The sequence below is a fragment of the Salmo salar genome, chromosome 20 (genome assembly GCF_965601325.2).
Source record: "Salmo salar chromosome 20, fSalSal1, whole genome shotgun sequence".
NCBI classification, from domain to species: Eukaryota; Metazoa; Chordata; class Actinopteri; order Salmoniformes; family Salmonidae; genus Salmo; species Salmo salar.
The window spans coordinates 82,549,797-82,564,983 of record NC_138310.1 but is presented as its reverse complement, the minus strand read 5'-3'; the positions used below and the strand labels follow the sequence as shown (position 1 = coordinate 82,564,983).

Genomic DNA, 15,187 nt, shown 5'->3' with positions numbered 1-15,187 from the left:
CATCAAATCAGAGAATCTTGTTTTTCATGGTCTGAGAGTCCTTTAGGTGCCTTTTGGCAAACTCCAAGCGGGTTGTAATGTGCCTTTTACTGAGGAGTGGCTTCCGTCTGGCCACTCTACCATAAAGGCATAATTGGTGAGGTGCTGCAGAGATCATTGTCCTTCTGGAAGGTTGGAACTCTGGAGCTCTGTCAGAGTTACCATCGGGTTATTGGTCACCTCCCTGACCATGGCTATTCTCCGATTGCTCCGTTTGGCCGGGTGGCCAGCTCTAGGACAAGTTTTGGTGGTTCCAAACTTCTTCTATTTAAGAATGATGGAGGCCACTGTGTTCTTGGGGACCTTCAATGCTGCAGAAATGTCCTTGTTTTTTTCTCTGACATGCACAGTCAACTGTGGGACCTTATATAGACAGGTGTGTGCCTTTCCAAATCATGTCCAATCAATTGAATTTACCACAGGTGGACTCCAATGAAGTTGTAGAAATGGAAACAGGATGCACCTGAGCTCTATTTCGAGTCTCATAGCAAAGGGTCTGAATACTTATGCAAATAAGGTATTTCTGTTTATTTTTAATACATTTGCAAAAATGTCTAAATACCTGTTTTTGCTTTGTCACTTTGGGGTATTGTGTGTAGTTTCATGAAAATCTTTAATTTAATCCGTTTTAGAATAAGGCAGTTACGTAACAAAATGTGGAAAAAGTGAATACTTTCCAAATGCACTGTATATATGATGGTTTGGTTTCATATCTAACCTAGCTAGCTATATATGATGGTTGAAACCTCCCCTGCTCCTTAGCAACAGGCATACAGCTAGACCTACCCTGCTCCTTAGCAACATGCATCCAACTAAACTTCCCCTGCTCCTTAGCAACAGGCATACAGCTAGACTTATCCAGCTCCTTAGCAACAGGCATACAGCTAGACTTACCCTGCTCCTTAGCAACAGGCATACAGCTGGACTTTCCTCCCTGCTCCTTAGCAACAGGCACACAGCTGGACTTTCCCCCCTGCTCCTTAGCAACAGGCATACAGCTGGACTTCTCCTGCTCCTTAGCAACAGGCACACAACTAGACTTTTCCCCCTGCTCCTTAGCAACAGGCGTACAGCTGGACTTCCCCTGTTCCTTAGTATCTCTTTCCTCAGATGGGTTTTAGTCCTCTCTCTGCTCTCTCTCTCCCCCAGTAACCCTCCTCCTCTGCCTAGTGTCCCTGTGCTTTTTCTATCTTCTCATTCTTTCTTTGTTCCTCTCTTGTCCTTTCAATGTCCTGTAACTGAAGTTTGAAGGTGACAGAAAAAAGATGTTCCTCCATGTGTTGTTTTGGTGGCTGACCTGAGAATGGACCTGTAGCATTAGGAAATACAGCCACATTGGTGCTGTTTGACATCCAATTGAAACGTGTGTGTGTGTGTGTGTGTGTGTGTGTGTGTGTGACCTGTGTAGCTACACGTGAACAGTTGATCGTCTGTAACGACCGACTAGTCAAGTATTGATCCCTTGCTGGCTACGTCACAGTTACATAACCCTGTTGAGAGGCTGAAGCTCCAGAGGCCTGTATGTGAAGCAGGGGACCACAGTGGAGGCCTAGCCCCCCTCTTAGGGTCCTGTCGCTGGGCAATGACAGGACGGCGAAGGGCAAGCCCTGGGGGTCCCCCAGCACTAGGGTTGAAGAGGGTTGGAGATGGATGGAGAGAGAGATGAAATAATTGAGAGGGAGAGATTTATGGATGAGTGGATGGAAAGCGAGTGGGATGGAGAATGGAGAGGGATGGAGAAAGAGATGGATGGGAGAGAGAGAGCGAGAGGGATGGATTGATGGAGACTAAAGAGGGGATGGATGGAGAGAGGGGATGGATGGAGAGTGAGGGGATGAATGGAGACTGGAGAGGGGATGGATGGAGAGAGAGATGGAGAGTGAGGGGATGATGGAGACTGGAGAGGGGATGGATGGAGAGAGAGAGATGGAGAGTGAGGGGATGATGGAGACTGGAGAGGGGATGGATGGAGAGAGAGAGATGGAGAGTGAGGGGATGGATGGATGGAGACTGGAGAGGGGATGGATGGAGAGAGAGAGGGGATGGATGGATTAGAGAGTGAGGGGATGGATGGATGGATGGAGACTGGAGAGGGGATGATGGAGACTGGAGAGGGGATGGATGGAGAGAGAGAGGGATGGAGAGTGGGGATGGATCTGGTTTCACTTGGCGTGGGAAGTATAAGGGGGGTTGGGTAATGTTGCTGTTACTAGAGAGAGCGGTTGTTATGGACTACTGTCGCCACGGAGAGGGGTGATGACGACAGAGGATTTCTCTCTTTCTGTCTCCTTTATTTCTAACTTTTTTGTTTGTTTTACTCTCTGCTGTCTCTTTTCTGCCTTGGCATCCTTCCTCTCTCGCTGCTCCTCTTTCTTTCTCATCTCTCTGCACCTCTCGCTGCTCCTCTCTGCTCTTCTCGCTGCTCCTCTTTCTCATCTTTCTCCTCTTTCTGCTCCTCTCTTTCTCATCTCGCTGCTCCTCTTTCTCATCTTTCTCCTCTCTCTGCTCCTCTCTCTTTCTCATCTCTCTTTCTCAAGTGCAACCAGCCTGGAACATTCCAGATGAGACGCCTGTTCTCTAGTTTGTGAAGCATTAGGAGAGTAGATCTGATTGGTTAACACTGAGATGGGAGGTGGCTCAGATTGATTGACAGGTGTGGGCTGCTGTGGGACAGAGCTGTTCTGTCTTGGCTGGACTTAGTTTAGGGTTGTGTGTGTGTGTGTGTGTGTGTGTGTGTGTGTGTGGTGTGTGTGTGTGTGTGTGTGTGTGTGTGTGTGTGTGTGTGTGTGTGAGTAATGGTAATATTTGGTAAACGTTCTGAGCAGTGAGTTGAGCGACCAAGGTTCAGTAGAGGCCCCCTGCGGTCTGCTTTGACATGGGGGAGACACACACACACACACACACACACACACACCACACACACAGTCCCCTTTCCCCTCTAAGACTCAATAACAGACAGACTAAAGCTTCTGAGCCAATCAAAGCCATCAGAGGGAGCAGGGCTTAGGCCTCTCAGCCAATCAAAACCATCCTAGTCCCACAGGCTAAAACCTTGCCTTTGAACTGAAGGCCAGCAGCCATATTGGGGTGTTAGTATATTATGTGTGTTTGTATACGCGTGCAGATGTTTTTTATCCACCAGGTAACATGGAGAGGTCAATGAATAATGATCACATCCACCTTCTGCTCTCCATCTTGCATTTATCTGTTGTGGCTTTTAAAGTCCTTCATTGAAGCAATAACAAAGCGGATGACCATCCATGATATCAACATTAGTTGTAACCGTGTTATGAGGCTATACAGTGTTTGTTTACATTTACATTGTTTACAAACGTTGGGGTAAAACAAGTTTCTATTTTTGGTTCTGATGGGGTACGACAGTTGAAATAAGCTCATGAGGCATTTCTAAGTTATATGCTTAGATGTTAAGTCAATGGGTATAATTCATTTATAAGTCCAGAAATGGATGTAGCAACTAATGGTTCTAGCTTTAAACTTGGTTACCATGCCAATCCTGTGACAAAAATGAAAACAACATTCTGGCCATCCTTCCCCCACGTTCCGCTGTGGTCGTGTGTGTGGAATCCAATTAAGGCAGCTGGAACCTATAAGAGCAAAGTTCATTGTTTCAGGAAGATCCCTCTTGTTTTACCACACACACACACACACACACACACACACACAGCCTCTTCACACATATAATCTCACTAAGCTTTAGACTGCAGGGAGTTCCCTCACCCTCCTGTAACGTTCCTTATCTCTGCCATACTGGAAGAAACGGGGTCAAAGGTGGCTCTGTCTGCGGTGGACCTTTCACAAACCCACAATGTAGCTCACTGTTCTCAATACCAGAAACATTTGGGTGTGTTATTCTACGTGCATCAGCCAGTGTGTGTTTGTGCACACTTTTACGCGCGTGTGTTTGTGTGTGACACAGTGTCACGACTTCTGCTGAAGTCGATGCCTCTCCTTGTTCGGGTGGTGCTCGGCGGTCGACGTCACCGGTCTTCTAGCCATCATTGATCCATTTTTCATTTTCCATTGGTTTTGTCTAGTCTTCCTACACACCTGGTTCCAATCCCATTCATTACATGTTGTGTATTCACCCCTCTGTTTCCCCTCATGTCCTTGTCAGAGATTGTTTGTTGTTATGCTCGTGATATTCGATTGGTGAGCGACGGGTTCTTGTGCCCACGTTTATTTTATTATGTACTTTGGTTTTGGAGGTTTTGTTTTACGTTATTAAACTACTCCATTTATACTAAGTTTGATTCTCCTGCGCCTGACTTCCCTGCCACCTACACACACGGCCTGACACACAGCCGAGAACATCCTTCAGCTTTGCTTCCATTTTCTGTTGATCGCTCTGCAACGGCTAGCAACAGCTGAGTTCAGCTGGACCTGCGCAAGCAAAGGAAGATTGCTCAACAACAATAACAAAAACCACCAGAACGGCTTACCAAGAACAACTTCCAAAAGGACTAATTTAAGGTACAAAGGAGTTGGAGCACTCAACAATAAAGGCAGAGACTGATTTCTTATTGCTCACTTGAATCCATTGTACAGGATGTGAACAGGTGACGGACGTTTCTACGTCAAGCTGACGTCTTCCTCAGAGTGACCTGAGCATTCCACATAGTTCCTATTTATAGGCTAGTGGCTCGTTGAGACACAACAATGTTTCAACATTTTGATAATATGTTTCAAGGTAAATGGTAAATTATAGCACAAATAATGAGAGAAAGAGTGTGTCTCATTAATCAGTAGGCCATGTCAAAATATATATAGGTGATATTTGGGTTTCTGTGAATCTGGAGATACAGAGACCCCAAAAAATCAAGGCAACAACATTATAGAAACGAGGACAGTGAAAAACCATTGTTTAGCCCCAGAGTATCTAAGGAGTACTGTCAGAATGCCCCTCTTTGTTTTAGTCTACGTACGATATCACTTCCTCTTGGTGAAATGTGGATGTGTTCTATGCCTACAAAGAGCAGGGAGGAAGGTCAGCCATGGTTGGCTCATTGAGTTTGACCAATACAAGCAGCAGCCCAACAGATGCAGTAAGCGTGTATAGTAAATAAACTCAGCAGAAACAGAAACGTCTTCTCACTGTCAACTGCGTTTATTTTCAGCAAACTTAACATGTGTAAATATTTGTATGAACATAAGATTCAAAAACTGAACAAGTTCCACAGACATGTGACTAACAGAAATGGAATAATGTGTCCCTGAACAAAGGGGGGGTCAAAATCAAAAGTAACAGTCAGTATCTGGTGTGGCCACTAGCTGCATTAAGTACTGCAGTGCATCTCCTCCTCATGGACTGCACCAGATTTGCCAGTTCTTGCTGTGAGATGTTACCCCACTCTTCCACCAAGTTACCTGCAAGTTCCCGGACATTTCTGGGGGGAATGGCCCTAGCCCTCACCCTCCGATCCAACAGGTCCCAGACGTGCTCAAGTGGATTGAGATCCTGGCTCTTCACTGGCCATGGCAGAACACTGACATTCCTGTCTTGCAGGAAATCACGCACAGAACGAGCAGTATGGCTGGTGGCATTGTCATGCTGGAGGGTCATGTCAGGATGAGATTGCAGGAAGGGTACCACATGAGGGATGAGGATGTCTTCCCTGTAACGCACAGCATTAAGATTGCCTGCAATGACAACAAGCTCAGTCCGATGATGCTGTGACACACCGCCCCAGACCATGACGGACCCTCCACCTCCAAATCGATCCCGACTCGTCAGTGAAGAGCACTTTTTGCCAGTCCTGTCTGGTCCAGCGACAAGGAGGCAGTCCTCATGCCTCCTTGCAGCATGCCTAAGGCACGTTCACGCAGATGAGCAGGGACCCTGGGCTTCGTTCTTTTGGTGTTTTTCAGAGTCAGTAGAAAGGCCTCTTTAGTGTCCTAAGTTTCATAACTGTGACCTTATTTACCTACCGTCTGTAAGTTGTTAGTGTCTTAATGACCGTTCCACAGGTGCATGTTCATTAATTGTTTATGGTTCATTGAACAAGCATGGGAAACAGTGTTTGAACCCTTTACAATGAAGATCTGTGAAGTTATTTATATTTTTACGAATTATCTTTGAAAGACAGGGTCCTGAAAGAGGGACGTTTCTTTTTTTGCTGAGTTTAGTATATGACATTTGTGGTGCTACAATTAACGAAGCTTTGGCTTTTGTATTCTTGACCTGTTCTCGGGTGATAAAGAACTTTAGTATTGGTCGTATTGTCACATTCTACACGGTGGCCACACTTGTAACTGCCATTGGACTGCCTGGGAGGCAAGATTGCGCGCACTGCGAAAACAAATGGAGGGGAACATGTTGTGAACTCTGGTAGATTTGGATCACTTATGAGGATGTTCCAATACAATGGATTTGACGTGACCGGCACATGGGCTGTAGTCCGTGTAAAAACTACAAAAGTGGGGGCATTTTGTCCTGGTTTGTATTAGTGCCTGTGGGTAGCCTTTGACGTTCAGTCTCTCTAGCACGAGTATAGGCCTGTTCAATGACACTCTTATCATACCCGCGTGGCAGGAACCTGGTGCGCATATCATTAGCTTTGCAATCGAAATCTGTCTGGACTACAGTTAGGTCAGAGTCTTAGGAACTGACCTACCGGTATGTCCTGCTTAAGGTATACCTGGTGGTTACTGTAGTTAGGTCAGAGTCTTAGGAACTGACCCACCGGTATGTCCTGGTTAAGGTATACCTGGTGGTTACTGTCTGCACCTAAAAGTCTATTCCTACTCTGTGGATTGCGGAACATGGTAGACTCCAACTTGTTTATTTTATTTTTGTGGATTGTAAGATCCAAAAAGTCAATTTTTTCCTGACTTCTCTCTGCTGTGAATTTCAGATTGGGGTAAGAGAAGTTAATATATGAAATGAACTCGGAGAGGAGAGCGTCAGTAACGTTCCATACCAGGATGTCCTCAAAGTATCTTTTCTGGAAATATGGGTTTTTCTTGACGTCATAAATGAAGGTCTCCTCCCATTATCCTATCAATACATTTGCATAGTTAGGAGCGAATGTAGCTCCCATCGCTGTACACCAAATCTGTTTGTAGAAACTGCCTGCATATGGGAAGTAATTTGATGAGGGCTTTTTCAGTGAGAGACAGAATAAATTGAGGCCTGTGTCATGCGGGATATTAGTGTAGAGAGACTGAACGTCAAGTGTAACTAAGATGCTTTCAGTGTCGCATCTATAGTTCTTTATTGTCTTAAGCACGCCCCTGGTATCTCCTAAAAAAGTCTGGCAAGGCTAGCACACATTTAGAGGTGAAGAAATCAACACACTGGGAAAGGGGTTCAATAGGGCTACTGTTAACTGACACTATGGGACGTAAAGGAGGTTTATCCATACTTTGATATATTTTGGGTTAGCCATAATAAACAGCCTGGGTGTGACATTCTTCGTTTCCATTATCCAACCCTCTGAAAGACCGTTATCAATGAAGCTAGCTATATCATGTTTTTGTCTGGGAACTAGAACTAAACATCGGAGAGTTGAGCATAGACCTCACTATCATTTTCTCCCTGCTTAATACCATAATACCCTTATCAGCATTTATCACAATATCAAATCAAACTTTGTCACGTGCCGAATACAACAAGTGTAGACCTTACCGTGAAATGCTTACTTACAGTTGAAGTCGGAAGTTTACATACACCTTAGCCAAATACATTTAAACTCAGTTTTTCACAATTCCTGACATTTAATCCGAGTAACAATTCCCTGTCTTAGGTCAGTTAGGATCACCACTTTATTTTAAGAATGTGAAATGTCAGAATAATAGTAGAGAGTGATTTATTTAATCTTTGATTTCTTTCATCACATTTCCAGTGGGTCAGAAGTTTACATACACTCCATTAGTATTTGGAAGCATTACCTTTAAATTGTTTAACTTGGGTCAAATGTTTCGGGTAGCCTTCCACAAGCTTCCCACAATCAGTTGGGTGAATATTGGGCCATTCCTCCTGAGAGAGCTGGTGTAACTGACTCAGGTTTGTAGGCCTCCTTGCTCACACACACTTTTTCAGTTCTGCCCACAAATTTTCTATGGGATTGAGGTCAGGGCTTTATGATGGCCACTCCGATCCCTTGACTTTGTTGTCCTTAAGCCATTTTGCCACAACTTTGGAAGTATGCTTGGGGTCATTGTCCATTTGGAAGACCCATTTGTAACCAAGCTATAACTTCCTGACTAATGTCTTGAGATGTTGCTTCAATATATCCACATAATTTTCCTCCCTCATGATGCCATCTATTTTGTGAAGTGCACCAGTCCCTCCTGCAGCAAAGCACCCCCACAACATGATGCTGCCACCCCCGTGCTTCACGGTTGGGATGGTGTTCTTCGGCTTGCAAGCCTCCCCCTTTTTCCTCCAAACATAACGATGGTCATTATGACCAAACAGTTCTATTTTTGTTTAATCAGACTAGAGGACATTTCTCCAAAAAGTACGATCTTTGTCCCCATGTGCAGTTGCAAACCGTAGTCTGGCTTTTTTATGGCGGTTTTGAAGCAGTGGCTTCTTCTATTCTGAGCGGCCTTTCAGGTTATGTCGAAATAGGACTCATTTTACTGTGGATATAGATACTTTTGTACCTGTTTCCTCCAGCATCTTCACAAGGTCCATTGCTGCTGTTTTGGGATTGATTTGCACTTTTCACACCAAAGTACGTTCATCTCTAGGAGACAGAACGCGTCTCCTTCCTAAGCGATATGACTGCTGTGTGGTCCCATGGTGTTTATACTTGCGTACTATTGTTTGTACAGATGAACGTGATACCTTCAGTCATTTGGAAATTTCTCCCAAGGATGAACCAGACTTGTGGAAGTCTAAAAAACAATTTCTGAGGTCTTGGCTGATTTCTTTTGATTTTCCCATGATGTCAAGCAAAGAGGTACTGAGTCTGAAGGTAGGCCTTGAAATACATCCACAGGTACACCTCCAATTGACTCAAATGATGTCAATTAGCCTATTAGAAGCTTCTAAAGCCATGACATCATTTTCTGCAATTTTCCAAGCTGTTTAAAGGCACAGTCAACTTAGTGTATGTAAACTTCTGACCCACTGGAATTGTGATACAGTGAATTATAAGTGAAATAATCTGTCTGCAAACAATTGTTGGAAAAATGACTTGTGTCATGCACAAAGTAGATGTCCTAACCGACTTGCCAAAACTATAGTTTGTTAACAAGAAATTTGTGGAGTGGTTGAAAAACGCATTTTATTGACTCCAAACTAAGTGTATGTAAACTTCTGACTTCAACTGTACAAGACCTTAACCAACAGTACAGTTCAAGAAGATATACAATATCTGGATTGTCTTTCAATTCCTTCAACGCGTTTTGTTCATCGTTACTGAGATGATCTGCTTGTTTAGGGGTATTGCGGGCTAATTTAGCAAAATCATGTTCAATCAATTCATCAGTAGGTGAGAACAGAAGGACTCACATTAACGTAAGGCACAAAACTCGACTTCTTTTTGAATATCCTTTTAGTTCTCTCACATTTCCGATGCATTATAGTTTCTAAAAATTGCATTGCCATTACACGATGGTTGCCCAGTAGCCCAGAATAAATTATTTAAATGTAATTAACGAACACATTTGAATATGTCAACTTTAAATGTAAAAGGGTCCATGCTATTGGAAGGAGAGAAGGGAGAGTCCTTTACCCAGTACTGACACTTGGGCATCAGTGAAAGGCCCTGGATAAATGTTGATTACCCAGAGATCTTGTTGCAGTTTCAACTGGATGACCTCAGGTGGGCTAGGGGTTCACTTCCTGTTCATACTATGTCAGCTTGACATGACGAAACTGATTTTCATTTTAGACTATATCAAGATGACATGAAAGCGTGCGTGTGTATCCCACGTTAATGGACTTGACAGTCACCAGATGTCCACTCTCTCTTTCTCGCTCTCTCTCTCTCCCCCTCTCAAATCAAATCAATTTATTTGGTCTGCATAAACAGTTTTGCAGATGTTATCGCAGGTGCAGAGACATGCTTATGTTTCTAGCTCCAACAACGCAGTAATATCAAGCCAAGCCATCTCTCTCTTTCTCTCTCGCTCTCTCTCTTTCACTCTCTCTCTCTCTTTCTCTCTCTCTCTCTCTCTCTCTCTCTCTCTCTCTCTCTCTCTCTCTCTCTCTCTCTTTCTCTCTCATACACAGTAAATGACTTGCTGCTATGCAGTGACGGCACTGTCACCTTCCTCAGGCTAGGGACACATGAATGCTCCCCTGCTGAGCCTTGTGGGAGATCCAGGTATAAATGTGGAATTGTGGGATGTTATTTTTGTAATGTTATTATTAGGACACGGAGCAGGAAAATATGAGCCTCCAGCTGTCTGGTATTTAGGGTAATGTTTACTAGTGTTGATGGAGTCTGGGTTGTCTGTTGCACTGGTTAATAATAGATTCACATTAGCCAATGGCGACAGCTAGTCTTCCTGGGGCCCGACAAATATTAACACAACCTGGACCTGAACCCATAAAGAGAAAGCAGATGTGACATTGGCCAGTCGGCCAGGAACAACTCCCTATGGAAAGAACCCTTGAGAGGAATCAGACCAGGTATGTCAGGCTGGGTAGAGGTGGAGATTAGAACGCATAGTTAAGTCATGTCTGTTCTAGTGTAGAATAAAGGACAGTTTTGTTCTGGGGAAGTATATCATATGTTATCCTCCTATATCATGTGAAGAATCAGTGGAGGCCGTCTGAACCCTATGGCTTTGATCCTGTGATTGTCTGTGTTTTAGTGAACCCTGTGACAGAGCAGTGGTCTGTGGGTCAGACAGTTCTCCCCTGTGGGTTTTAGGGGCAGAGATGGAGGATGCTGCTGGTTGGCATGGCAACAATGAATAGAGGATGTGTGTGTGTGTGTGTGTGTGTGTGTGAGAGATGCAGAGTTAGTCTCGTTAGCCACCTGGGGCAGACCGGATGAGTCAGGCCAACCCAGTCTTGCTCTTCTCTCTCTCCCTCTATCTTGCTCTCTCTCTCCTCTCTCTCTCCTCTCTCCTCCCTCTCTCTCTCTCCCTCTATCTCGCTCTCTCTCTCCTCTCTCTCTCCTCTCTCCTCCCTCTCTCTCTCTTCCTCTCTCTCTCTCCTCTCTCTCTTTGTCGACTAGACTTAATGTATTTCATTGAGTGATTCATTCATTGATAGACTAACTTCTCTGAACCAGATTTCCACTGTCTCTGTTAGTGTTGTTGCATCAGGGCCAGATGTCTCCTGGTGCGCTGCTTCACAACCTACAGGTACACTGAGAGAGAGAGAGAGAAAATAGACAGAGGTTTGGAGGAAAGGAAGATGGAGAGAACAGATCGTTAGGAATCTGAGCCTAATATTCCCTGGGGGTGTGTGTGTGTGTGTGTGTGTGTGTGACGGCCCAGCGTGTAGGATGTGTAGAGCGTGACTGCTGGTAGTTTGCCGTGTTAGTCGTGATAAGGCACGAGTCTCTTCTCTTCATCTATTAGCCTTTGAGCCATAAGCCTTTGACAAGCTTGTATCTTCTCTGTAGGGGGGACACACACACACACACACACACTGGTGTTTTTCCCAGTGTACAGATTCCAACCTAACCATGTAAACAGGAAACCCTTATTTTGATGACAGTCGAGCCAAATTCAGTGTGTGTTATGCCGTAGCACTCACAGTGTTGTCTCCCTCTGCAGGATATGAGAAGACATGTCGTGATGACCCTCCTGGACACTGAGCAGTCTTATGTGGAGTCGCTCCGGACACTCATACAGGTAATACTATGACTCCTGCTAAAGCCCCTCTCCTCACCCCTCAGCCACATATCTCACCGCCTCATTCAGACAGGCAGTCTCCCCACCCAGACCCCACCCTCTCCCCACCCAGACCCCACCCTCTCCCCACCCAGACCCAAACCCTCTCCCCACCCAGACCCAAACCCTCTCCCCACCCAGACCCCACCCAGACCCAAACCCTCTCCCCACCCAGACCCAAACCCTCTCCCCACCCAGACCCAAACCCTCTCCCCACCCAGACCCCACCCTCTCCCCATCCAGACCACACCCTCTCCCCACCCTCTCCCCACCCAGACCCCACCCTCTCCCCACCCAGACTCCACCCTCTCCCCACCCAGACCCCACCCTCTCCCCACCCAGACTCCACCCTCTCCCCACCCAGACCCCACCCTCTCCCCACCCAGACCCCACCCTCTCCCCACCCAGACCCCACCCTCTCCCCACTCAGACCCCACCCTCTCCCCACCCAGACCCAAACCCTCTCCCCACCCAGACCCAAACCCTCTCCCCACCCAGACCCAAATCCTCTCCCCACCCAGACCCAAACCTCTCCCCACCCAGACCCAACCTTCACCACACAACTCCACAACCCCACTAAACCACACACACCTACACCCCTTGTCTATCATAGACTCCACTCTTCTCTCCCAACCATACCTCCCTACAATTATTTATTGAAGAGTTGTTCAGCCTCTCATTCAGACAGTAGAAGCTGATAGAGAAGAAAGAAGACGTGTGAGAGTGGAGAGGACAGTTCAGAGTTGAGTGAGGGGGAAGAGAGGCTTGAGTGAGAGGGGGAAGAGAGGCTTGAGTGAGAGGGGGAAGAGAGGCTTGAGTGAGAGGGGGAAGAGAGGCTTGAGAGAGAGGCTTGAGAGAGTTGAGAGAGAGGGGGAAGAGAGGCTTGAGAGAGAGGGGGAAGAGAGGCTTGAGAGAGAGGGGGAAGAGAGGCTTGAGAGAGAGGGGGAAGAGAGGCTTGAGAGAGAGGGGGAAGAGAGGCTTGAGAGAGAGGGGGAAGAGAGGCTTGAGAGAGAGGGGGAAGAGAGGCTTGAGTGAGAGGGGGAAGAGAGGCTTGAGAGAGAGGGGGAAGAGAGGCTTGAGAGAGAGGGGGAAGAGAGGCTTGAGAGAGAGGGGGAAGAGAGGCTTGAGAGAGAGGGGGAAGAGAGGCTTGAGAGAGAGGGGGAAGAGAGGCTTGAGAGAGAGGGGGAAGAGAGGCTTGAGAGAGAGGGGGAAGAGAGGCTTGAGAGAGAGGGGGAAGAGAGGCTTGAGAGAGAGGGGGAAGAGAGGCTTGAGAGAGAGGCTTGAGAGAGTTGAGAGAGGGGGAAGAAAGGCTTGGGAGAAGAGAGAGAGGCTTGAGAGAGTTGAGAGAGAGGGGGAAGAGAGGCTTGGGAGGGGGAAGAGAGGCTTGGGAGAGTTGAGAGAGAGAGAGGGGGAAGAGAGGCTTGAGAGAGTTGAGGGGGAAGAGAGAGTTGAGAGAGAAGGGGAAGAGAGGCTTGTGAGAGGAGAGAAAGAGGAAGAGAGGCTTGTGAGTGGAGAGAGAGGGTTAGGAGAGGCTTGTGAGAGGGAGAAAGAGGGGGTATGTTAAACTGCAGCCATAGTAAGCCCAGGTGCCATGTAGTCAAAACAGAATGAGAAGCGTGTGTGAGACACCATCGATTAGACACCCTCTGAACAGACCCCAAACACACACTTACACTGTATTAATAAACAATGCACCTCGCGCACACACACATCCTACCAACTCAGGCTGTATACGCAGATCACACACATCCTACCAACTCAGGCTGTATATGCAGATCACACACACACACATCCTACCAACTCAGGCTGTATATGCAGATCACACACACACACATCCTACCAACTCAGGCTGTATATGCAGATCACACACATCCTACCAACTCAGGCTGTATACGCAGATCACACACATCCTACCCACTCAGGCTGTATACGCAGATCACACACACACACATCCTACCAACTCAGGCTGTATACGCAGATCACACACATCCTACCAACTCAGGCTGTATATGCAGATCACACAAATACAGCATTCCAACACTGCAGTGTGTGTGCATGGGTGCTTGCTTCACGGGCTCTGTGGCTTGCCTGGATGTGTTCATATTTCACGAGGCTGGTTTCAGGAAAATAAGGTTTAATTTTCCCAAAATAGAAACATATTGTCTCTCTCGCTCTCTCTCTACCTCCCCCCTCTCCGTCTCTCTCGCTCTCTCTCTACCTCCCCCCTCTCCCTCTCTCTCGATCTCTCTACCTCCCCCCTCTCCATCTCTCTCGCTCTCTCTCTACCTCCCCCCTCTCCGTCTCTCTCGCTCTCTCTCTACCTCCCCCCTCTCCGTCTCTCTCGCTCTCTCTCTACCTCCCCCCTCTCCGTCTCTCTCGCTCTCTCTCTACCTCCCCCCTCTCCCTCTCTCTCTCTCGCTCTCTCTACCTCCCCCCTCTCCCTCTCTCTCACTCTCTCTACCTCCCCCCTCTCCCTCTCTCTCTACCACCCCCATCTCTCTCTACCTCCCCCCTCTCCCTCTCTCTCTACCACCCCCATCTCTCTCTAACTCCCCCCTCTTTCGCTCTCTCTCCCTCTTCTATTTCCTCTCTTCTGTCCCCTCTATTTTTCTCCTTCCCCCTCTATCTCTCTACCTCTCTCTCTCTCTATCTGTAGGGCTATATGCGGCCTCTGAAGCAGCCAGACAGTGGATCACTAGTTGATCCCTCATTGGTGGATGAGATGTTCTATCAGATCCCAGAGATCCTGGAGCACCATGAGCACTTCCTGGAACAGGTCACCGGCTGCATCAGCCAATGGCACGACAAACAGACCGTGGGTCAGCTGCTTATCCAATCGGTAAGTACCTCCCTCCATCCAATCACTGTGAACCATGGAGAATGGAAAAACCACGGGTGAAAGTAAGTCGGTGTGGTCCGGTACCGGTAAAACATAACAATTAAAACAAAATGTCAAAAAAAACTATAATACACCATTATTTACTATGACTGTATGTCATCCGCATGAAAAATCAGCGAATTGATGTGGAATCGTGTGGTGAACGCTCCATGTTGATGTGGAATCGTGTGGTGAACGCTCCATGTTGATGTGGAATCGTGTGGTGAACGCTCCATGTTGATGTGGAATCCGTGTGGGTGAACGCTCCATGTTGATGTGGAATCGTGTGGGTGAACGCTCCATGTTGATGTGGAATCGTGTGGTGAACGCTCCATGTTGATGTGGAATCGTGTGGTGAACGCTCCATGTTGCATTGTTGTTCCACGAGAACACTTACATTTTGCGAAGGTGGAGAGGAATGGCCAATTCCCAAGACGCACGCAGACA

The 15,187-nt window shown here is 46.7% G+C and overlaps 1 protein-coding gene across 4 annotated transcripts in view; it reads left to right on the top strand.

The window, feature by feature from the left end:
* LOC106581424 (rho guanine nucleotide exchange factor 17) overlaps nt 1-15,187 on the top strand; it is a 97,115-nt gene that overhangs the window by 59,390 nt on the left and 22,538 nt on the right. For all 4 annotated transcript variants that reach the window (XR_014381934.1, XR_014381935.1, XR_014381936.1 and 1 more), the window contains exons 2-3: nt 11,746-11,823; nt 14,519-14,701. Coding sequence is in view for 1 of the 4 variants with exons in the window: in XM_014163480.3 (XP_014018955.3) it covers nt 11,746-11,823; nt 14,519-14,701 (261 nt within the window). In the remaining 3 variants the exon portion in view is untranslated. The remainder of the gene's footprint in view (nt 1-11,745; nt 11,824-14,518; nt 14,702-15,187) is intronic.